Source organism: Halyomorpha halys, unplaced genomic scaffold (genome assembly GCF_000696795.3).
Source record: "Halyomorpha halys isolate HHAL.00 unplaced genomic scaffold, Hhal_1.1 Scaffold1368.1, whole genome shotgun sequence".
NCBI classification, from domain to species: domain Eukaryota; kingdom Metazoa; phylum Arthropoda; class Insecta; order Hemiptera; family Pentatomidae; genus Halyomorpha; species Halyomorpha halys.
In genome coordinates, this window is record NW_027109134.1 from 86538 (window position 1) to 111753 (window position 25216).

The following is a 25216-nucleotide window of genomic DNA, read 5'->3' on the forward strand; positions in this document are numbered from 1 at the left end:
AACTTAAGGCATGATCACCAATCCTAGAAAAATTCTACATACCTAATCTATTTTACAAATGAAAATAATTATATTTCATAATTTTTTAATTATTTTTTTTTGTGTCAGCCTTCGCCTTGTGTTTTCCTTTTTGCAGTCATCGACTGCTTTTACCTATTTACTCCTTTTGCAGTCATCGACTGCTTTTACCTATTTACTCCTTTTGCAGCCTCCTTTGTTTGGTTCTTCCTCATGGCAACATGGACCTTTTGCTCCCTTTTGTCCTTTTGGAGGGCAACTCATCATCATGGGAACATCAGGTTCTCGGCAATACCCATACCTTAACAACAGATGTATTTATAACAATAGATATGTGTAGAAAAATATTAACAAACAATATACATACACATTGCACATCTGGAATGAAAGTAGCACACCACAAAACAAGATTTTTATTAAATCGGACATGAAAAGTTCTAAGAACAAAAGAAGTCCCCATGGTGTTTCCTCAAACACATACTGATGAAAGATCACCTATTGTGACAATTCCTTTGGCCTGATGTTTGAGGAATGGCAGCTCTATCTGTTAATAGGGACTCAACTATTAAAAGTTCTAACATTAGAAATTTCGAAATTGTACCTCTTTCATTCTCAACATGCGATATGTTAATCATCTATGAATAAATATAAAATTATGGAAAATACGATCCAGTGGAAAAACAAAGTTGTCCATTTTCGTCAAAATTGAAATTTCAGTGGTATGCAGAGGCAGTGACATGCTACACCAATGCAAAGGAGAAAAACAATGTGTCATACAAAAAATATTATTTGAAAATATGTAGTGAGGAAGGGTACATAAATTCCATTACCTCTGAAGAGGAAAGCTAACAGTATTTCAACGTTTTCACGTTTTCTTTTCTTCATAGTGAATAATAATAGTTAAAGTGGTATTTTTATTTGTCAAAAGGGGGTTTTAAAAGTACTTTGATGATTTCCCAGAAAGAACTCCGTAATCATGGAAATTTAAATAAATATTTAACTCAAAATCTGTTCGTATCTCTTATCGTATTGGTATCTGCTCTTAGAACAAAGGAAATTCAGAACAAACTTCATTTGTTCTGTTGTTATTATTTTGAGCCATAAAAAGGTTCCTAGCTACATAACATTTTATCCGTAGTCTTTAGAGAGTGAAAATGGTGGACGTACCAAAATTTTAATTTATTTTATAATTTTAAAAAAAGAATTTTTCAATGAAACTTACCGAATCCTATGGAACGTATATTTAAAATCCTAAATATTAAACAATTTTGAGATAACACAAGAATTAGCCATGGATCAAACTTAATCCTATGGTTTAGTTTCCATAGTGCCATGGGACGTATATCTCACTTTCAGTTTTTAAGCGGCCCATGCACACACAATGTTATTGCAAAAATTATTTAAATACTAGAAGATTATTGATTGACCGTGTGTATAGATGAATGGAATATGGTCCGGGTGCGGTAAAAAAAAACTCAAATAGTAGATAATTATACTATTTTATTGGGCCAACGTTTCGCCCCACGTTGCAGGGCTTCGTCGGGGCTAAAAAAGATACAAACACTATAGTTACAAAAAGGAAAAAAGAAAAAACATAATTGTAAAATAACAGGGGTATAAAATGAAAAGTAAGATATAATAAGAAAAATTAAAGGTTGTAAATAGTAAATGAAAAGGGTAATAGTAACATATAGATAACAGGTATGCATGGTACAGTAAACCTGTAACAGGTATGTATTCTGTCTCATCATTTGATTTGTATTTTTTTCTTTTATCATCTCTTTATTTGTACTTTCTTTAATATTTCTTCTCGTATCTATCTGTTACTATTACCCTTTTCATTTACTATTTACAACCTTTAATTTTTCTTATTATATCTTACTTTTCATTTTATACCCCTGTTATTTTACACTTATGTTTTTTTCTTTTTTTCCTTTTTGTAATGTGTTTGTATCTTTTTTAGCCCTGACGAAGCCCTGCAACGTGGGGCGAAACGTTGGCTCAATAAAATAGTATAATTATCTACTATTTGAGTTTTTTTTGACCGCACGCGGACCATATTCCATTCATATTTAAACACTATTTTTTTCAAACTACCGATTTTTCGTTATTTTGTTATAAAATGTTGCTTGTTAAGAAACCATATCTCGGGAAATATTGAACGTCAATAGCTCTATTAGGACTCATATTTTAGCAAATTCACTCGAATTTAAATCATATTACATATTTTGTCAGGGTTTCTAGTGTTGTTGGTGTAAAGATATGGAGCCCTGAATGAAAAATTATTGTTTTTCAATGTTTTAAAACACCTACTATTTTTTATTCCCCCTAATTATACTTGCCAGACTCATGAATTTTCACTGATAATAATACGTAGTTTTCATAAAAGCAATCAAAAATTGAGGTGAAGTAACTGACTTTTTTCTACAGTGCTCTTGCACTAGATAAGCTAAAATCAGGAGCCACCAAACCTTTATGGTCACTGGCCTCAGAAGTTAACAAATTTTTTTATCAACACCCCTCTGTACAAGAATGTGTGATTCCTTCCTTAAATGATTCATTTTATTTTGACAATATGAAATTTTCACAAAAATCAATGTGAAGGATGTACTTGATTAAGTTACCAATATTTGGTTCGAAATTTGTTAATTTTAGTCTTAATTCAAGGAGTTCTAAACCAGTTTCCTATCCACTTTAGCTCATTAGCCAATTTATCTGGTCTGGTCCGAGCGCTTAACTGATGCGCACTGTCCTAATTCTGCACTATGGTAACTAATTCCCCTTCCCCTCTTTTGCTCACTACCCGATATGTCCAGACCAGTGTGGTCAGTTAGCTCCGCCCCACATCATCTGGACTTGGCCACGCCTGCAAATAATACTTTTGTGGGCGGAGCTCCCGATTTATCTGGTCTGGTCTGATCGTCTAAAGGCACCTTAAACTAATTAGCTCCCCAAGTTTTGTATAGGTTGGAGGCCTCGTATTGAAGTGATCGCTTATTCATAATTATCAGTAGGCGAAAACTATGAACAAAATATTTTTATTTTTCTGTTGTTATAAAAATTCGTATTTTAGGATTTCACTAGGTGATAATAACGAATATAATATAAAAAAAAAAGTCTAACAAAAGATAACGAACTAGTAATGTAATCAGGAAGACGGACACTTTTTTTCCACTTACTTATAAGGTGGTATTGGCTTTTTTCTGAGATCTGGCCTTTTGCAACTCATTCCTGCTCTTTCCTGGATTTCTTCTTCAGCGCAATCATCCTTCTTCTTAGCCATGCCACGTATGCGTGGAAGGGTATTCAGTATAGCAGTTGGTCTTTTTGTGCTAGTTCTCAAAAGACCATTGCACACACTCCTTTCAACTCCAGTAAGGATATTTCTGGTGGCTACCTGTAACAGCCATCACCATAAATGATATTATAAGTAAAACATTCATCCGTAATAATACAAATCGTTGGCATGAAAACCTAAAACTATATAAGTAAGCCTAATTTTAAAAATGTCAATTCGTCTCTCTTTAAATTAGGGATGTCAACTCAATACGGGGCCATTTAATGTAACTGACAAGAATCATATCACATTTTTCAAATTCTCTAAAAATTATATATTAAAGTAAAAGGTTTCATGAAGAGACTGCGCTAATGTATTTTTTAAGTTTGTGTATCATGATGTGTTGTGAGAAAGAGAACAGCTTTTCTGGGCATCCTTGGAGTAGCTCTGCAGTGACAAGATCATACATAACCCGGAGCTTTCCCTTTAGGCAGTAGTTTGATTTCAGGAGAAACTTCTGATTGGGTTAAGTCTAGATATATCATTTCCAGTATTCCATTATGTACTATAATTATAATATAATACCAACATTATGCCTCAAAAATCTAAATTCTTCGTCTCTTTATTTGATTCCGAAAAAAAAAAATCTCTTCATATGATAAGACTCCGTACGATCTGAACCGACGCGTGTGGCATTAGGTCGATAAACATGTAACTATAATGTGGCTGTTCCAGCAGTTACAAATAATTCTACAACTACAGTTTTAAAAAATTAAAACCAAAAATGGATGTTCAGATGGTTTAAAAAAATAGGATATGGAAAGTATTCTAAAATCTAATAATTCTAAATTTGAAATGGAGAGTTACTGTGGAAGGGTTGGGGAGAAGAAAGGGCAGTATAAGTAAATCTCCATTTCAAATTAAGAATGATTGGTTTTCAGAATTTTCTCCATAAACCATTTGTCTTAACCTTACCATCTGAACATCCATTTTAGGTTTTACTGTCAATTCGATTGACTTTGCAGGAGTCCCTCATTGAAAATCATTTTTTAGTTATAATCTCAACACCTAATGTTTTCGAGGTAATAACTAATAACAATATTCTCAAAAACTGGTTTTTTGAGATTACTTTTGTCATTTTGTCATACCCTTAAAAAATAGTGGAATAACTATGAGGCACTTGGTTTTATAACATGGTAACTAAAAAAAATTAAAACAATGTTAAAATGTTTGTTGATTACAATGTTTTACCAAACCATGGTGTCGCTTATCATAATACTATAATTATAATATAATACCAACATTATGCCTCGTTTCTTTATTTGATTCCGAAAAAAAAAAAAAAAATTCATATGAACAGACGCGTTGGTCGTTAAACACGTAACTAATTTTTTTAAGTGTTCGGTAGCATCAGTTTTTTTTTAGGCTGAATTCATATACATACTTTTATATAATAATTTCAAGATTATTAGTAAACTATTACTATATTAACAGTAACATTTAATTAATTTGAACTATAATTAAATTAATTAAAACATAATTTGACCTGCATTTTGGCGAAGGTCTGACACTTTTGAATTATATGATCTTGTACCTTGCTCCTCGAAGACTGAATGTAATTCAGCAAACAAAACAACACATGATTGCATTTTTCTTTTCCATATGTTGAATTTCAAAGGTGATATAATTTATGTTCAAATTTTTCCCTAAAATTATTTTTTTTGGACATAAACATTAAAAAATAAATTTAATATTACAAAAATATAGCTGAAATAATTAAGATAAGAATTAAATTTCAAGTTAATGTGGAAAAGGTATTAGAACTGTCAGAAAATAATTAATTTTTCAGAAAAAAAAAACAACATAAATTCATAAATCACAGGCTCGCCTTAATTTTTATTTACTGAAGTAAGCAGCTTGGTTACTTATTTGATCAATTTTTATGTGAAATCTGATGATATATAATAAATAGATAGATAGATAAAATAAAAATATTAAAATTGAAAATGAAAGAAGAAAACATAACTAGATAAATAAATAATAATAAAGATAGAGATAAATATGTGAAAATAGAATAAATAAATACATGTAAAAATTGAAAATTATTTATTATATAAAGTAGTACAAAAAAAAAATATAATGAAAAACATATATGTTATTAATTAAACATGTAAGAAAAATGATTAACAAAATTAAGGATGTGGTAATAAATTAAGTAAATATCACTTAAATAGTTATAATTTATTCGGTGACCAGCAGATAGTAGCAGTGAGGGTTTTTTTTGTTCTCTTTTTTTGTCAAAATTAAAATTGTAATTTTTGAGTTATTAGATGCTTGTATTATTTATCCTTTATTGCTTCCAGATGCCTTTCTTGAATAGTGGCACATCGCAAAAGAATTATTTAAATTATTTTTAAATTAGACATTCCAAAAATATTACCGTATCCTAGGGTTTATTTCTCTACAGGTGTCCTAACTACTACAGACTGACCTAAAGCTTCCAGGGTTATTACAAAATAGCCTCAGTTTACGATACAATCTATGAAATGTATAACACAAAATTAAAAACAAAAAACTTTTTTGTGCTACTATTCAAGCAAACTAGCGTGAGTGGGAGGCAAATAAATTTTCACAAATAGCTAAAATTAAAAATACAAAATTATTTGATAGAAATAGTATTAAATGTACTTTAGGGGAAGCCATTTTGCAAATTGGGCTTTTAAGCTCAGTCAAACTATTATCAATAAATATGATACCAAGCTCGTGTCAAAGACTGTTTAATTTCTCACTGATAAACCGAATTAAATCAAAATCGTACCATCCCTTCTTGAGAAAATGGAAAAACCTGTTCTGTTAAGTGTCACTTTTCACATATAAGCACATGTGATTATGTGATTTAGCTTTCATACGACTATTTGTGAGCTTGGCTGACAACAGACCATTTTGTGAGACTTAGTTATTAGGACCCTTATCCCTAGGTGTAATTATAAAAATAAATTTTATTTTCGTCGAAAACTGGAATTATAAATTTCAAACGGTCGCAATACTTTTTCCTTTTAGTCTTCAGTCATGTTCGGACAAAAATTATCAGGTTCTGCAATTAAAGTCAGGTATAATTACCGATCTTAGAAAAAACAGTTACACCTATTTTACAAATAAAAATATGTATGCTTAAAAATATTTAACATTTTTTTATTGTGCCAGTCTCCGCCTTGTATTTTCCTCATTCATCGCCTGCTTTTGCCTATTTTCACGAGCAGTATTCTGGCGTAAACATTGGTAGATCAGCGCATTGCATACCTTTGCATTTCATTTCATATTGTGAAGGGCAACTCGTCATCATGATAGGATCAGGTTCTTCGTAACCACCATACCTTAACAAAGATTTATTTATAAAAATAGTTCATACACATCGCTCATCTGGAATGAAAGAAGCACAACATAAACCAAGTTTTTCGTTAACCGAACACAAAAGGTTTTGAGAAGAAGCATTCCTGTAGCATTTCCTCCAATTCGTGCTCCTGAGGGGTAACCTATTGTGTCGATTGGTTTGGTTTAATGTTTTAAAATGGCAGCTCCTTTTGTTGATAGGGAAACAACAAGTATTATAAGTTCTGGCGTTAGAAATTTCGAGATGTGCCTCTTTCATTCTGAATATGCGATGCATTAATTATCAATGCATAAATGTAAGAATAAGGAAAATAGAATTGGAGGCTCCTTTGGAAAAACGGTGTTTACTAAACATAACAATAATAGGGGTATTCATGATGTTATGTTATATAAATTTTTTTGCCATGTTAAATGTCATAAGTGTAGGATTGTGAGCAGCCCTATTTCTCCATTTAACACGCTTTAACATGTTAAACTAAAGATCATGAATACCCCTAATAAAGTTTCGGTGCCGATACCTCCAACTGTTGTTCACTTGTATCCTTTCAGTGACACCCAAATCTACGAGTCAGTCTTGCAAACCTCCCATCTTCGCTTCAATCAACATCTAGAACGATTACTGTCGGTTCAGTTTTCATTAACACTCTAGGAATCGTTTTGACCCCCCTTCCATACCATTTCTGATATACGGGCGGAGAAAGGGGGTTTATCTACAGGATACTGCCCTATTCTAATGCCATGGGTCAAGTTTTCATTTCGAGGGCCCACCGCAGAAATAAAAGTCAACCTCTAAGGCCCGACTTGAACCGGTGCCGCTACAGCTCCCACATAGCAAAAAAACTACTGCTCTACTCCCTGAGCTATATACGGCCCACTTTAGTGATCCGTTCGTTACACCCCAATGCTGTAATCTGAATTATATTTACCGGGTGCAGTTCCCGAAATTTGGCGTTGTGTACCCAACCCAACCAACCCTTTTTTCGCCAACCTCTTTGGTTGCTACCAGAGTTTCCGGCCACAGTTTTCTAGTGTCCCAGAATAAGTACAAAAATAGTAGTATCTGTTAATTTTTCATCGGTATTTAGTTTTAAATTAATTTTTATCCAATTACTATATGGCTCGGTTCTTGTACATACAATATAACAGTATTAACAACGTAAAAAAAAAAAAAAAACATATTTGCCAAGTAATAAACTTTTTCAAAAAGCGGAAAAATATCAAAATTTTCTTGAATAACGGCAAGAAACGTAGGAAGGAGGATCAGCCAGTCGGATATATAATAACTCCATCTGGATAAGATTAAAAATGATTCCCGAAAACATAATTGTCTTGCTTATAACTTTGTGTTCAGATATTAGTTTTTCGGTCTACTGTTTTTCTTTTTTAAAAAAAAACTTACTCGAAAGGTGGTATTGGTTTTCTTCTCAGGTTTGGTCTTCCGTAATATATACCTGGTCTCGATGATGCTCTTCTCTCGATGTACCATGACCATTTTTTACTAGCAATCCCTCGTGAGATTGAAAGGGTGTAAGGAATAACATTTGGTCTTTTGCTACTGGTTTCTAAAATACTACTACTCACACTCCTTCCAACCCCTGCTAGGATACTTCTGTAGGTTACCTGAAACAATCATTACCATAAATGGCATTATAAGTAAAACATTTTACCCTAATAATACGAATCGTTGGTTTGAAAAAATAAAAATTTTATAAGTAAGGCTTATTTTGAAAATAATCTCAATTTACCTTTCTTTAAATTATGGATGTCAACTCAATACGGGGCCATTTAATGCAGCTGGCCTCATTTTATAATTACAGATACTCTTAAAATTATAGACTGAATGGAGAGTTTTCAGAAGTATGGATAGGGTAATTAAATAGCATTTGTCAGTTAATTTAGGGTAATAATTCAGCTTTATTGTCCTTTTTTTCATTTTATTTCAAAACATCGCGGACCAGAAATACCATGGTGACAACACATCACCCGGGTAGTTCATCTGCACAAGAGGAGAAAAAAAAAGTTATTTCATCCTAATTTTTTATTACTCTAATCGAAACTATACAGTTAGGAGCAGTTGCAAAAAATTATACGATTACAATTAAAAAAAGTAAAACTATATGTTAAGGTTCTAATATTATTTGAAAATAAAAATACTATTCTAACTCATTTTTCATTCAGAGCTCCATATCCTTAAAACTTTAAAACAACATTATAACATATTATTTAAAGTTGGAGTAAATGGTCTAAAATACGAGCTTTATCAGAGATCTTGGTGTATAACAGTTCTCGAGATATGGCTTACCATAAAGCACAATTATTTTTTCCAAATAATGAAATTAACATCTAATGAACTAATTTTGGAGAATATCATGAAAACTGCTGTTCCTACGAAGATAATGCTGTTCAACTTCATTTTAGAATATACAACAAGCTTTAATTTGGGTGATAATTGGTATCTGTAGGAATAATTGTCCCTGTAATATATTTATTTCCGGATAACTAAAAATTAATCATATTTACCAAAATAAGTTCAAAAAACACAGATTTTTCATCATTTGAAAAAGGTTGCTTTTTGAAAAACTGCATCTCAGAAACTATTGGACGTAATAAATTAGCTCTATTAGGGATCATATTTTAGCAAATTTATTCTACTTTAAATGATGAGTTACTATTAAATATTAAGTTTTATAGTGTTGTTGGTAGTTTTAATGTAAAGATGAGTTACTATTAACTATTAAGTTTTATAGTCTTGTTGGTAGTTTTAATGTAAATGATGAGTTACTATTAACTATTAAATTTTATAGTCTTGTTGGTAATTTTAATCATATGGAGCTCCGAATGAATAATTCCTTTTTTTTAACGTTTTTAAACAGCCATCATTTTTATTTCCACTTACCCTGGTCGGCAGAGTTATCAATTTTAACTCATACCTGTACATAGTTTTCATTAAAGTAATAAAAATATGGAATGAAATGGAAAATTCTTTTTTTGGATTTGAAGGACTCGCCAGTACAAAAAAAAAAATGTTATTTTCAACAGAAAATAAAGCATATCAAGTCCGATAAACCATAAAATACGAATTTTTATAGTAACTAAAAGGTGTGTGATGCGCGCACATTTAATTTTATTTCAAAATTATTAGTAAACTATTATTATATAAACAGTAAATATTTTTATAAATTAATTTAAACTTTAAAGATAATCCAACCTGCATTTTGGCGAAGTTCTAACACTTTTAAATTATGTTACCTTATATCTTGCTCCTCGTAGACAGAATGTAATTCAGTGAAAAAACGATTGCAATTTATTTTTCCATATGTTTAATTTCACAGGTGATATAAATGTTTTATTTATGTTGGAATTTTTCCAATAAACATATGTTTGTATCTGAATATTACCTAAACAATGCTAAATAAAAACAAGGAGGAATGTTGTTATTGCCTGTTCTAAATTTAATTAAGCAGGGTAAAAAGTATTGGAACGCCTAGAAAATGTTTTTTTTCCATTATATTGGTTAAAATATAGTGATCATTGTCAGTCATGTTCAGACAAAAATTATCACGTTGTGCAATTAAAGTCAGGTATAATTACCGATCTTAGAAAAAACAGTTACATCTATTTTACAAATGAAAATATGTATGTTTAACAATATTAAAAAAAAAATTATTGTGCCAGCCTCCGCCTTGTGTTTTCCTCAGTCATCGCCTGCTTTTGCCCATTTTCACCAGCAGCATTCTGGCGCATACAAAATAAATTTAATTAAGCAGGGTAAAAAGTATTGGAACACCTAGAAAATGTTTCTTTTTCCATTATATTGGCTAAAATATGGTGATTATTAGTAAAGGAAACATATAAATTGCAAGGTCATAAATCATATTTTATTTTCCATACTATGGAACTGTATGTTGTTCCAACAAACATTGTTGAATTATTGAAGATAGTAATTAAATTTCAAATGTGTAAAAAGTATTGGAAAATAATTTGTTTCTTTACAAAAAAATATGAAGTCATATTACATGGGCTATCCTTTATTTTCAATTACTGAAGCAAACTTACTTATTCTTTCAATTTTTTTTTTTTTTTTTTTTTTTTTTTTTTTTGTGAAATCTAGGGAAATTAATATCCATTATACCTAAGTAGTACCTCCGAACTGCTTTGCGTTCAAAACCTGTTTTTGTTGTTCTTTGTTTTGCTAATGATCCATAAGCATTCAATGGAATTGCGGTTCGGTCTGAAGAGGTTTATTTTCAACCACTTTGGATTGTTTTGGAGAACCTATGTATTTTATTTTTATGCCTTTCGGTCTGTACTATTATCCATTGTGAAGATAATTTTTTCTTTAATTTCAAAGTTGTCAACGCTGAGTGTTTATTTTTTCAACAAATTCTTTTAGGGAGTTAAGGGATTGAAGTTTTTCGTCCCATTAAACCCATGCAGCCACATCTCATTACAGATACACTCACATATTTAAGAGTTGGCACCAAATAGTGAATTGTGCTCTTTCTTCACTTTTCTACAAAACATTTTAGCAGCCTCCTTGAAAAAAGTTATATTTTACTCTCTTACTATAGTGCAAGAGCCGGGAAGTAAAAAAGGCAGTTTATAATACATCTATCAAGTAAATCATGATAGTAAGACCAACTATATAGCAAAGCATGACAGTACGACAGCAAATGTCAGTTTACACGATGTCAGTACGAAGGTGAATGTCAGGTTACACGATGTTAATATACATATATTACGGCCACAGGTTGGTAGTATTATCAACAAAGATATATCACGTGAAACTACTGCTTTAGTAGCTAAGACAGCTCTCACTATCACTATCACCATAAATCATCAATATTATTCATTATCAAAGATGAGCTGAAAAATAATATAACCCAATTAATAAATAAATAAATAGTAAATCATAAAAATGTAAGTTCTCGAAATCGATATAGAAGATGACCTCGCAGCAGCACCTTAACTGAGGCAATTACTCTTCAATACTTTAAATACTAACTTCACCAAAACAATAAATAAAAACAACTTGATGAATTTGATTGATTGAATATAATTTAATACGTTAATTTGATTAATGCTATGAAATTCTGTTAGCGATTTAGTGATTATTAAATACAGAAGGCATTGAGAATCTAACAGCCAAGTTTTGCTGTCCAACTACCTTCTATTCACGCTAGTACCACGTTTCGTGTCCGAGAGACTTAAACGTAAGTTGTGTGTATATTAATATTTTGCTAAATTAAGTTGATTCAATAATAACTAAAAATCTATTAATTGCGTTTATATGTTTGTTGCGTTTTACATTAATAACAAAAATGTTTAATAAAAAGTTATTTCACTTTAAAATCTCACATAAAGCTTAGGACCTACTAACTCAGTTAAGAATTCAATATGTAATTATTAATGATTTGTAATGGCTAAAACGTGACGTGCTTATTTGTTATGAGAATTTTATATATTTTGTTTAGTTACGATGTTAACGTAAAGAATTGTTTCACACGTGGTTGGGGTTAGGTTAAAAAAAAACTTGGGACTATCTTACATGCTTAAGTATTTAATGCTACGATAGTTTATAATTAACTATAATTTATTTCAAAATCGTTTGATTTAGTAAATTAACCTGCTATATTGCAACTAAAACAATTCTTCACCACTTGTTCACTTTCAGAGGATATTTTCATACCTTTACTTTAAAGTTTTATTTTCATCTTCTGAATTACTTTAATTACCTAAGTGATTCGCAAGTCAGATCTATTACCATGGTTATTTAAATGGAAATATATAGGACCACCAAGGCATATTAAAGATTCCTGACCATACTTTAAGCATAATACCTTTTTAGTATTTTCATTATTTTCTTCCTAATAGTTTTAAAGGTTTGGATTTATTAGTGTCATTATATCATTTTTTATTATTTATACATATATTATATACTTTGTTGTAATGACAATTATGACTTACAGATGCGTTACGTGGCAGCTTATCTTCTTTCTTCCCTTGGTGGAAAAGAAGCTCCCTCAGCAGCTGATATTGATAAGATATTAAGCTCTGTTGGAATTGAGTCTGATTCAGAACGAGTGAACAAAGTCATATCTGAGCTTAAAGGCAAAAATGTTGAAGAAGTGATTGCTGCAGGTAACTTATTCTTATCGATTAATGCTTCATTTCTCTCTTAGGTCTATAACAAAGTGTTTTTCAGTAGAGTTAATGGGATACATCCTCTGTTTTTATTTATTTTATTCTCAATATAAAACTATCTCAATTTTTTGGAATAAGGCTCGTGGATTAAACTTTAGTTAGCTGCAAGATTAAAGAAGTACATTGACATGTATAGATTTTTTCTTAATTTGAAGTTTATGTAAGTTTAGTGCTTATTAATAGTTGGAGATTCTTACCATTGCTATCTTTTCTTGTTTCTTTAATCTCTATTAGTGTCAGTTAAAATTTATTCGCTGATGCGAAAATGAGAGGTTTTACACCTGTTTATCTAACTTTACTAGTACAAACATTTTAGTATAAATTAATTGTTAAAATATAGATAATTAAGTAAGTTACATTGGAGGTAAGAGTTAATGGTTGCTAAGGTATTATTTATGTTTAGTGAATGGTGTCAAGTGATGAAACTTTAAACTTTACCATCTTTCGGGGCTGAGAAACGTTTTGATGATACTTTTAAATCTGATGACGCTGTAATTTATCTGTTTTCTTTTTCTAACAGCTTCTGCCTCATCGGTCTTATAATTGTTCTCCCTTGTTTTCAGTTTTATTTACAGTTGGTGTAGTCCATTGTATTCACAATTGTTCCTAGTTCTTTATATAATTCTCTGGTTAACTAAGTTATAATTAACTCATTTTGTTAATGGTCCTTTTGTAAATTTTAGTTAAAATTCAATTTAAGATTAATAATAGTAGATGACATAGGATCTATTAAAATATGTTATGAGGGAGAAATTGGTCTCATCAATATCTCTATATTGATTTTAGTGCTTGTCCATTCTTTTTATTAAGATGTTTTGATTAATCATGTTATAACATTTTTATCTTGCTTTACTAGAACATAAATTTTCATTTATGCATTTTGTTTTTATATCTACTGTTCTGCTGTGAACCTGCAATGTAGGTTCAAATGCTGGCTCATAATACATAGTAGAACCAATTCTCCCAAACCATCTGCTTAATTCTCATACTGTCAATCATTCTTATTCTGGGAGTCTCTTGACACTAAGTCCAATCCTTAATGGCATTAGCTGTTTGGACAAATTTAGAACCTCCTCACCACTCATGTTTTGAGTACACTGTAATTCAACTCATTACCAAGACCATGATAATTACAAAGACCAACTCATTACCAAAACTTTAATCCCACTTATAATAAATGTATGGATAGTTATTGTCAGTGCTAAATGATGAAACTATGTTACATGCCATCTTTCGGGGCTGAGACCTTTTGATGACATTACTTTTAGCTGATGCCACTGTCAACCTATCCTATTATTATTATTATTCTTTGTTTGCTGATCATATTAATGAAATAGTAAACATTGTTTTATTATATGTCGGTTAATACCAACATAATTTATTTATATTTCGAACTAAAGTTTAAAAAAAAAATACCTCTGTATAATTCACTTAGTAATTTAATTAATATGAAGACCAACCTCTTTTTTATTTTATTGTTAAAATCAGTAGTCATTAGTGTTGCTATTTAGAATAATAACACAAAAAAAAAACTTTTGTTTAGTGTTAATTCAAATATAATTTTATACGAGCATATTTTACCGTTCGGTTTATTTGAGTTTTTATTTTATTTATTTATTTTTGTGTTAATTGCATTGAGGTTGACTTATGTTTATCTGTTAATTGAATTGTAGTTTTTAACATATTGATAGAGCACGAGTAACTGTGAACCGCTCTCCTTCCCTGAAAGTTTTTGGACCTACTTAGAATAAATATTAGTGAATTGGTATAAAAGAATTGCTATGTTTTTTATAACCAATATTGATAAAGTAACGCACTTTTATTGCGAAAAGGTTTTATCGATCGTCTCACTTGGCTGGTGCCGAACATATAGCACCTATATTTGAACAGGATTTTTAAAACCTTATTTAAATTTACAGATTAGCATGTTATAGACCTTTCAACATTAACCTTCCAAATTAAATATACTTAGTGATCAGAGATAGTTGACTGGCTAAATTATATTAGAAGATGGTTGTGGGGGAGGAGGGGGGTGCAGTCAAAATATAACACTATAAGTTATAGTTGAAACAACAATAAGTTGAAGTAACTTATTTCAACTTGTTTGTGTTATATTTTGATCGCACTCTCTCCCTCCCCCCTAACCATCTCCTCATAAATATACTTAGCTGTCATTATTTCATACAATTTTTTGTATTATTTTAGTGGTTCCCTTTTATAATATTGCTATTGCTTATTGTTTAAGTTGTGTCATGTGATGAAATTTTTTAACTATACCATCTTTCGGGGCTGAGACCTTTGATGAGATAATAATATTCTGAAGACACAACTTAATGTTTAAAGTGTACACTGTAATGTGTATACACTTAAAATTATTCAAGTGATCTTAGTTTGTTTTTTCAATTATCAAGATGTCACAATTTTGCTATAATGTATCATCTTTCTTCCAGGTAAAGAGAAGTTGGCTTCTGTTCCTTCCGGAGGTGGTGGTGCACCAGCCGCTGCCGCTGCCGCCCCTGCTGCAGCCTCACCTGCCAAAGCAGCTGGTAAGAACTTTATTTGGCTAAATTGTTCAGTTATAAAACTATAATTTTATGGTGTAATTGTGTTGTTTTTGTGGATTCCTTTTTGCGATAAATATTGATTTATTATATCTTCAGTACGATTTCATTCAACAACCTCATCAAATATATTTATTAGAATATTTTACCTTTCTCTTAATGCCCAATTTTCCTTATTCTGTAAACATATTTTATTGCTTTAAGCATTAATCAAACCCTCTTAATAGTTATAAATACTAGTAAGAGCAATATTTAATGCAAAATAAAATTATAATGGTGATCCAAAGGTGCTCCAGTTCAACTCATTGACACCATTTTTCACGCCATTAACAGATGAAATATCAACATTGAATTTTATTTATGATTCTCTTTTTGTGGAATTATGTCACTTTTTAGCTATCTCTGATAAACAGAATTGATATTTATTTTATTATTTTATTTGAACAATTTTTTTATCTTTTTGAACAAAATTTAAATATTGTGAACTTGTAAGGTCATTTAATGAGGAATATAGCCTTCTACTGTTTCTATACTTTTTTGAATATTCATTAAATAATAAATTAATCAAATCTTGTGAGTTGTTTTATTTTTTCATACAATCTTGATTTTAAGCAAGATGGTAGGTAGGAGTAACTTGTAACCGAACTTTTCTTTTATGTTTATCATACACACCACGCATGTGCTCACTTGGATTAAGGTTCAAATTCCTAGCCTTTCTAGGTTAGCGGATACCTGTGTATTCAGGTAATTGAAAACACGTTTTGCTTTATCTGGCCAAGCTTAACTAATGATTAAGCAAATATGAAGCCACATCTCCACATTCTCTGAAGCATTCAAGGCTCCCCTTTGGATTGGTACCAACTCATTACTGGTCTCACACAGAACCTGGTAGAGCCTCTTCTAACTTATAGAACTGACTAGACTGTTTTCAGACTTTCATGGCTTGGGGCTACTCTTCTCCCATTATTGAATGGTCCATTTTTCCATTCTGCTTCAGGCCCAGATAGATATTCTCTAGGAAAAGCATAGTCTCTTTACAGTCTTCTGCAGTAAAAATCACTCTCACAGATCTTGAGATAAGGTTTGACTCTCAGTTTTCTAATAGTTGATTCTGTGATTAGTGTCCACTAAAGACTACTAATAGCTTTTCTCAGAAGTTGTCTGATTGAGTTTCCAGAAAACTTCCATTTTAATATAACAGTGGTCAATGATATTAATATTGGACAACTTGAATTTAATTATCTTGAATTATTCCCACTCTCAGTCCTTTATATGGTCATAGATATTGTAGAGCAATAAATCATTAATTGCTCCTAACCAATCATATTACTCTAAGTATAATAATAAATGGGATGGATTCCAAAACTTGGGAAATCGTAGATTTATAGGTGTTTCAATATTTTTTTGGAATAGTTTTCTCATATAAATGTGTATTTTTTAAAATTATAATATTTTTATTGCTGTTGTAACATGGATGTAAATATTAAGATATTCCTTTAAAGTTTATATGGTTTATTTTATTTATTTATTTTTTTTATTAATATTCAATTTTACTTTCAGAGGAAAAGAAGGAAGCAAAGAAAGAAGAATCCGACCAGTCGGATGATGATATGGGCTTTGGTCTCTTTGACTAAGATGGTAATTTCTTAATTCACATTTCTAAATTTAATGTGTTTTTATTTCGCCGCATTAGTTCGATACTGCTTCGCTAATACCTACTCTTTGCTACTCTATACTATGTTAAAACAGGCCAGTCGCCTTTGCAAATTAACGCATTGCCTGTACTCCTGTCACTCATTTGAAGGTCATCCTGTCTATATATCTGAGCATTGCACTTCTTTTTGTTAAGGGACCTCTTAGAAACAGTTCATATTGTACCTGCTTTCTTGTTTTTCTCCAATATTGTTAAGCTTTGTTATCTGCAGGCTTTCAGAAGACTAATACCATAAATAGTGTTAAGAGTATCTTTTCAGATCCCCTCCTAGCAAGGCCATCAGCCTTCAATGACCAGTCATCCCATACTCAAATGGTTATGGTGAGAGAGTTCAAATTAATTGTATACTCTTAACCAACATAGACAAGGTTGTATAACTACTCAATGCATAAGTGGCATACTATATTGCAATAAAGGATTATAATCTTTCCCTCTTTTATTAGGGTTTGGGCACAGAGATTGATTGCAAGCACCTTAACTTTTAAGACTGAAGTGTGCATTCCTTAAAATATGAAAATTCTCTCTTTAGGTCATTTCATTGGCATTTTGATTTACAATCTAGGGTAAACCTTAGATGTTCAACCTACAAATTTGAATCAGTTACCATTCAAATGTGATGACCTGATTAATAATCATTTTTTTAGCATGAAGATAAAGATTGATCTTATGATGGTTGATGTCAAGGCCTTAGTCCTGACTCCATGCATACTTAAAGCAATACTTGATTGTTTTAGAAAATTGGCATTTTTGTTGTCTAGCTGTTCAGTCTGAAATGTTAAAACATTGTGGGTGTAAAAAGACCACTTACTACTTTCTTGGCTCTGTTTCATAATAAAGTCTTTTAGTAAATGGGGAATTCAATGTGAAATGAAGTAGCTTCAGTATTAATAATTAACAAATTGTGTTAGTGTGTTAATGATGAATTATACTTATCACCATCTTTCGTATGAGAAAAATGATTCTTGTTTCTAACTGAAACACACTAATTACATTTAAACTAACATATTTGAGCAAAGAGTATGTACTGAATATCTCTCTCCCCACACCAACCTTAAAGTAGTTGATAATTACAATGAATTAAGTAAAGTGTTATTAACTTCTACACGGTTGGTATGGATATAAAAGATGCGAAAATAGATATCTTAAATAAAAGATATCTGTCCTTCCTAATCCCTTCTCAATAAAAATAATGATAAAGAAACTAATTAATTTGTGTCAGCAATACAATATTAAGATTCACCACACACAGTTAGTGATGTTATGTACTTTATAATGATTATAGTAAAGTATTATCCCTTGATTATTATTGTCCCTCCTTTATCAAGCTTTTAAATGAGCTCAAATATCCTGATTCTATGGATCTACTCGCGAAAATTAGTAGATTTGCTCCATTTACAAATAAATCTAGAATATTCATAGATTTAGAAAAGAAATTCTGACAGACATGGTCTGTATGTTAGTAGTCTTTAAAAGACTATAAATTACCTGATCTGACCTTAGAAATTTGGTTAAGTCTACTTACTTGCACAATCTAAAATATCTTCTTGTATGGCCAGCTATCGAATTGGTGGAATCTCTGTTTTTTTTTAAATATAGTTCACCAAAACCATACTTAATGAAAATGATAGATATACTTATGATGATTTTTTTTTTTTCATTTCACCATCTTTCGTATGAAAGTAATGATTATTTTATTTTATCTGAGGTTTATCTATCTGTTATATATAGGATTGTGCTATTCAAGATTATTTGTATCCTATTTTCTTTGTGTAAAATCCTTAGTTACGGAAAAAATCTAGTTCTTGTGTGTGAATTTAAACAAATCACCTTGTGTGACTGTTTTCGAGATTACCGAACCCATTGCTTTTATTTTATTTTTTGGAGAGCATAGGAAGGGAAATCCAGATGAGTTAAGTACTCTGCCAGCCATAAAGTTATTCCAAGCTATTACATTAAGTTGTCCTTAATAATTAGTTACTTTATCTTTACTAGTAATTGTATTTGCAAACTACAGTCACAAAGTGATTCACCAAGTAGTTACAACTATGTAATTGTAAATTTATTTTTACAGTTGCTCCAAATTAACCCTTTTCCTGGAAAAAGTAGAAATAATTTTAAAATTCATTTTTTTTTTTTACAAGTTTTCTTCCAATTGAGCCTTAATTGATAATGAAATGAAAATGACATTCTGAAGTTCTATTGATTAATCTTTATAACTTTTATGGCCTTTCGTAATAAAAGGGAACCTCGCTTCCCCCTTGCCTGGTTACCAGTATATTCAATCTCGAGGAATCTGGTTTCTTTTCTCGATAAAAAATTACTTTGCCTGCTAGTATAAAGTAATTTAGTATATTTATGGCTTACTATGTGTCAAGTATTGAAGAACTGTTATTTTATACAATAGTATAAAAGTTTAAGTGGTATTGCAGTTAGAAGCCTTGTTTAAGTTATCACTACCACTTAATTTAAATCTTTTCATCATCGCTCCCTTAAGTCCAAAAATCCCATGTCTATTAATTCTTGACAGTTTTAAGTATCAGTTTAAATGATTGTGTCCATGATGATCACATTTTTAACACCATCTTTCGTATGAAAGTAATGATTACTATTATATCTGAGATACATCTACCTGATACTGTTATATTTCTGAGAGATTTTAATAGACCCATTATTAAACAAAAACAATTTAGTTAAGAGACCTACATGCAAAAATTGACCTTATTAATTTCCCTAGTTTAGTGTTAATTTATTGTTTCTAGTTCAGTTATCTAAAATATTAGATTGTTAACTCTTCTCTATTTTTAAAATCAATATTTATTGTTTATATCTTTTAAATCAAAAATTAACTTATTTTTTCTGTTTATTTGTTTCAGTTGGTGTAATTATCGCCCATTTTATTGTACAAATCTTCTTTTATAAGTACTGATAAATAAAATACTTTTTACTTACCCTTGTGTTAATTTAATTACCATTATATTACCCACAAGAAATTGTGAAAAGCTCTAATGAAAAGTAGGGTTTGTATTTTAAGTTTTATACCATGTCCAGGGTCATCTGACAGAAGAAACATATTTTTGTTATTTTTGCAGTTAGCCCATAATTATAGTAAGGATGGTTTCCTCCAAGTAGCTGCCTTAGAACCTGGTCTATGGTATGGTTGCTGATTTCAATTTTCTGTTGGGATGCAATATTTCTAGGTATAGGCAATTATAAAATTGAATTTTTTTTATTATTTGCCTTTCTTACCTTAGAAAACAGCATTTCATGTATCACTATCTTTAAACATACTGGTTAGGGTGGGTTTGGATTTCATCCATTATAGACAATTTTGTGAGTTATGTATAAAATAAATAAATACTAATCACTTGACAAACTACAAAAAAAAAAACTTTTATCTGTTTTTCTTTATTTATAAAACTGTGTTTTTAGCTTTAATTTACTGAAGATTGTATTTCCCAACCATACAATTTTAATTTACAGAACAATCCTTTAGTTCTGGCATAATTCAAATCATCCTCTGTTTTTTCTTTCATTTCATGATTAGTCACTATGAAAATTCATTCACATCAAACATGAAAATTCATTATCATTCACATTCATGAAAATTCACTAAAACATATTTTGAGGCCCTGTATAGTCCCAGTATTATTGTATTTCATTATAATTATTTATTTATTATGGATATTTTCACACAATCTTACTGTTCTTTCCAGAGAGCAGTTCTTGGAATTTGAAGTATCTACTTCTGCAACTTTACAAATAGAAATTCCTCTTATCAGTTTTTCAACATTATTTTCAAGTTTGCAAGATTATAAGTTTACCATGTCAAGTAAACTGGGTAGAGGGAAAACTATCCACTCTCAAACCATAAACATAATTACTTATGTTTTTAATTCATGAAAACAGGCTGGGAGTAGTCGGATCCATGTTTCCTCTGTTATGAAAAGTCATAAATTATAGCAGTTATCATAAGTAAATTCCTTTCTTGAGCCTGTAATATGTTAAAGTGTGATGTAAAAATTCATTGTTTACTGTATACATGTTGCTCTGTGGCAAACTGAATATATAGATATCACAAGTCTATGTAACATAAGTGGAAGGTTGCGTGAGTGTTAGTTCTCACGACAGTAAGAACATTTTATGTTATTTAACCGTACTAATAAAACAGTAAAAACATTTTATTTCTGTCCACCACCCTCGCGTTCAACAAAATATACTGCATTTTAAAACATAAATATAAGAAATTTGTTGCACTGATTCACAACATAGTTAAACTTAAAAAGGTTTTTTTTTTTTTAACAATGAAAATAAAATGACTTTTTAGAAGATATTGTGTATAGCAATTCAGAACTGAGTTGTTAATATATTTGCCTACAAATTAAAACAAGAATCAATAAGAAATAGTCCCAGTAAAAGAGAAAAGATTACCTAAAGAAACGAAAAAAACCCCAAATCCTTACTTAAGAGACCGAGAATTGGGAGAAATCGTTCCAAGGAGCACCCAATCCCGAACTGATAGGGCGTTACAAAGTTCGGGACTGCCTCTAGGTTTGTTCTCGGTAGGGTAGGTTTCCCTCCCTACAGGCAAACTCATTTTAGTTAGATGTACTATACCCAGTGATGATATTCAGTGGGATTGGTCCAACCTGTTATTAAAATTGTCTAAGCTTTCGGAACCTGTAGTAAAACAAACATAACATTTTTCATTGCCTTTGATTCTTTTAAAAAATATACCTATTTGAAAGTATATGTGTATATTAAATATTCTACTAAAATAAACTTTGTAATAAATCTAAACTTGCTACTGAAACATTTGGACAAAAACAAATTTGTTAAGGAAACCTTTTCTGTTGGCGAACTCGTTGTTAAATATTTCGAATATTTATACACTGCTGATACTCTAATAATGTTCATTTTGTCCAGTTAACTGAACAAAGTGCCTTCCATGTTTTTGAGAGAATCTATTGATTATACTTTTTCGTTAAGTGAACTGCTTAAACTTGGACAATTATTTATGTAGTTCCCTGAAAAGTATTTTTATAGTCATTTAGTGGTTTGGCAAGTCCTCTGTTACTCAGCTTTTTATATATGTTCTCTTAGATTTGCTTCATCAGACATCTGTGAATGTTAACCTCCACTGGAGTACTGTAGTTATTATTATATACTAAAGGTCCAGTAATGATTAATTGTGATTGTGTTCAGGATAAGAGACATTGCAATAAACTTCATCTATTTTGTTGTTGCGTACGATAATCTGACACGATAAAATGTATGCGAATTTGCCCTCCATTTCCACATTTGGGGTTTGTTTATCCCTCCCAAACCAGCGTAGCGAGCGGATATATGATACTGTTACGGTTGCCATGGTAAAATAAAAACACTGGCGATATCTGCGTAGACAAGGGGTGTTACGGTTGTCATGGTGAAATAAAAACACTGGCTAGATCTGTGTAGACAAGAGTAGTTACGACTGTCATGCTGAAAACAAGACACGAGCGATATGTTCTGACGAGTGGGTTTTGTTTTTGTGAAGGCGACAGTTTTGATTTTGGAACACATATGTTCAAACGAGTGGGTTTTGGTTTTGTGAAGGTGAGAGTTTCATTTTGGAACACGTTACGGTTGTTCAATGTGAAGTGGTAATAGTTTAAAGGCCTTCTGTTATTGTTTGAACTGGAATATCACCATATGAGAAATGTTGTCATATATGTTTTGTTTTTCAAAATTATGGTGTTTTACTTCAACGGACGGTCATTAACACTAGAAATGAAGGACTAGGTGGGGTTTGAGCTAAATTTTATTTTATATTCACTTTTATACTCTTTTGGGTAATAATGTAAATATAGTTATTAAGGTTAAGTCAACCTATAAGTTTTAATTGTTTTATTAATTGATAAGAATTCTTTTTTTTCCTTTTTCATTCTCTGTATATACATTTCTTCTTATTATTAAACTTTTGTACATATAGTTCTGCTGTTCTTTCTCTGCTTTAAACTTGTTAATTTACTTATATTATTTTTTTTGTTGTTCACGGAATATTACGATAATTCAACAGGTGGGTAGTTAACACCCCTAGGCTTTCTGTTATTTACATGTATAGGTATTCGCCAGTGGTCATAATTCAACAATTGGTTATGTAGGAGTATATTTTAGTTATATTGTGGGCATAATGCTTCGGGGTTTTCGTTATTTCCAAGAAAAAATAACGTGGCGCCTAAGGAGTAATTTATTCTTTATTGCTTTTTTTTTCCTTTTGCGATTATATATTTTTTTTTATTTGACATTAACTCGCCCCCTTCTCCGCTGAGCGTGGGCAACGATAAACGTATAACTAAGGATAAATCAAAATTTGCGGTTATAATACTTTCTGCCTTTATCAAATTTGGTATGGTGTATCTTATATCAATTAGATATAATGTAGGTAATAAGATAGCCTTGAGACTTGTACAAAGTGATAACCGAAAATGAAGTTTATTAAACATCAATAACATTAACATTTTCAATAGTTCGGAAAGTAATAATGAGACTGCAAACACCACCATTCGCTCAAAAATTCATTATAGAGCGAGATTAGTTTTTAAATGGTTATTAATAAAGGTAAGGTCCATGTAAAGAACAGATTGAATCAAACTTTAAGAAAAATGAAGTACCTATAGATGAATCAAGAAGTACATTATCGTATTGAAACATCGATACTTAAATATTATCGATACGCATCCTAAGTAGGTTATACCTCACTGATACGAGGCGGGACTGTGGAGACGGATTTTTGATCTGTTTCTTTGCTATTGTGATATATCTGTGTTCTTGAAATTTTTCTGTTCCTGTATGTAATAATTAAGTAAAATTTTCAACGAATAATATTTTTTTTAATACAAATCGTATCCTATTAAATTAACAGTTATGGAAAAAGCGGAGCTAACTACAGTTGTGAAAGAATTGGATGATATGGCCATGAGAATGTTACAACTAATGAAAGAATACATTGATGTCAAGAGCACATTAGAAGAATTAATCAAGTCTGGTAGTTTACATTTGGCTAAATCACGTTACATTATGGGCAATAGGAGTGTTTCAGCACTCCAGTTGCCATCTGAAGACAGTAATGAGTTCACTGCTTTAGTTAAAGTTTTATCAGTTAAAGACCCAAATGATGAAGTCATCTTTGACTTAAATAGGCTTTCATTAAGTGATCTAAGTAAAGATGTTAAGTCCAGGCAGCCTAAAGTCAAAGGTGAAAGTGAGGAAACAAATAATCTAGACAAGAATATCCAAGATCCTCTTAAATGGTTTGGTGTTCTTGTACCTCAGAACATGCGACAAGCACAATCCAGTTTTTCTAAAGCTTTAGAATATGTCTTACAAGGAACTAATTTGCAGTTAGAAATGATGCGATTAAAAGTTAATTATGACATTAAGTTAAAAAAGAAAAAGGAACTCCTCGATTTAAACATTTAATGTTATATCTAATATTTATATGATGCTGTACATATGTAAAAGAATACAAATATATTTATTTTTAAGTATAAATGTATCAACATCTTTATTTTGCATTAATTTTATTTTAAAAGACTGAATTTTTAACAAGAGTATACAAAGTAAATGTATGGAAGTTCATGTATTTTTTAAACTCTTTTAACAATTATCAAAATATTTTATTTTTTTTATGTTTATTTGAAATTGTATCTATCACTATTGTGTCGCACAGTAATATATAGACATTGTTGAAATGGTGGATAGTGCCTTATGTACATACATACTAGTTATTGTAGATAGCCTGTTCTAAATTATGAAATTTTACAATAAATTATTAAAAATGGTCTCTCTGATATTTGCTTTTATAACTAGAATTCAGTTCAGGCACCATTGCTATGTTAGATCTACAACAATTTAGCTTTATATTTTTACTGGAAGATTATTGATTGACCGTGTGTGAAGATGAAAGGAATATGGTCCAGGTGCGGTCAAGAAAAACTCAAATAGTAGAAATATACTAATTTAATGAGCCAACGTTTCGCCCCACGTTGCAGGGCTTCTTCAGGGCTAAAAAAG

General features: G+C 30.7%; 3 protein-coding genes and 2 non-coding genes across 6 annotated transcripts; 4 read left to right on the forward strand and 1 right to left on the reverse strand.

Moving 5' to 3' along the window:
- Positions 1-68: 68 nt before the first annotated feature.
- On the reverse strand, positions 69-10008 carry LOC112209991 (uncharacterized). Of its 2 annotated transcripts, none has more exons than XM_024360926.2 (6): positions 9894-10008; positions 8085-8305; positions 6482-6669; positions 4842-5001; positions 3198-3415; positions 69-319 (listed from the first exon to the last, which is right to left on the reverse strand). In XM_024360926.2, the coding sequence occupies exons 4-6, from the start codon at positions 4845-4847 to the stop codon at positions 190-192; spliced, it is 354 nt and encodes a 117-aa protein (XP_024216694.1). In that variant the 5' UTR covers positions 4848-5001; positions 6482-6669; positions 8085-8305; positions 9894-10008; the 3' UTR covers positions 69-189. The 2 variants fall into 2 exon arrangements, with proteins under 2 accessions (XP_024216694.1, XP_066903431.1); XM_067047330.1 differs by lacking the exon at positions 9894-10008 and adding an exon at positions 8431-8584.
- Positions 10009-11774: 1766 nt separating this feature from the next.
- On the forward strand, positions 11775-20112 carry RpLP2 (ribosomal protein LP2). Its single transcript, XM_014434433.2, has 5 exons — positions 11775-11898; positions 12655-12826; positions 15340-15435; positions 17011-17088; positions 20038-20112. The coding sequence occupies exons 2-4, from the start codon at positions 12655-12657 to the stop codon at positions 17082-17084; spliced, it is 342 nt and encodes a 113-aa protein (XP_014289919.1). The 5' UTR covers positions 11775-11898; the 3' UTR covers positions 17085-17088; positions 20038-20112.
- On the forward strand, positions 13300-13378 carry LOC112210752 (small nucleolar RNA SNORD96 family). The gene has a single exon (XR_002945290.1). It is a non-coding gene; the product is annotated as a small nucleolar RNA SNORD96 family (small nucleolar RNA).
- On the forward strand, positions 15137-15216 carry LOC112210753 (small nucleolar RNA SNORD96 family). Its single transcript, XR_002945291.1, has one exon. It is a non-coding gene; the product is annotated as a small nucleolar RNA SNORD96 family (small nucleolar RNA).
- A 3476-nt stretch (positions 20113-23588) lies between the features above and the next one.
- On the forward strand, positions 23589-24986 carry LOC106689454 (coiled-coil domain-containing protein 115). Its single transcript, XM_014434420.3, has one exon. The coding sequence runs from the start codon at positions 24068-24070 to the stop codon at positions 24620-24622; it is 555 nt and encodes a 184-aa protein (XP_014289906.1). The 5' UTR covers positions 23589-24067; the 3' UTR covers positions 24623-24986.
- The last annotated feature ends 230 nt before the right edge of the window (positions 24987-25216 follow it).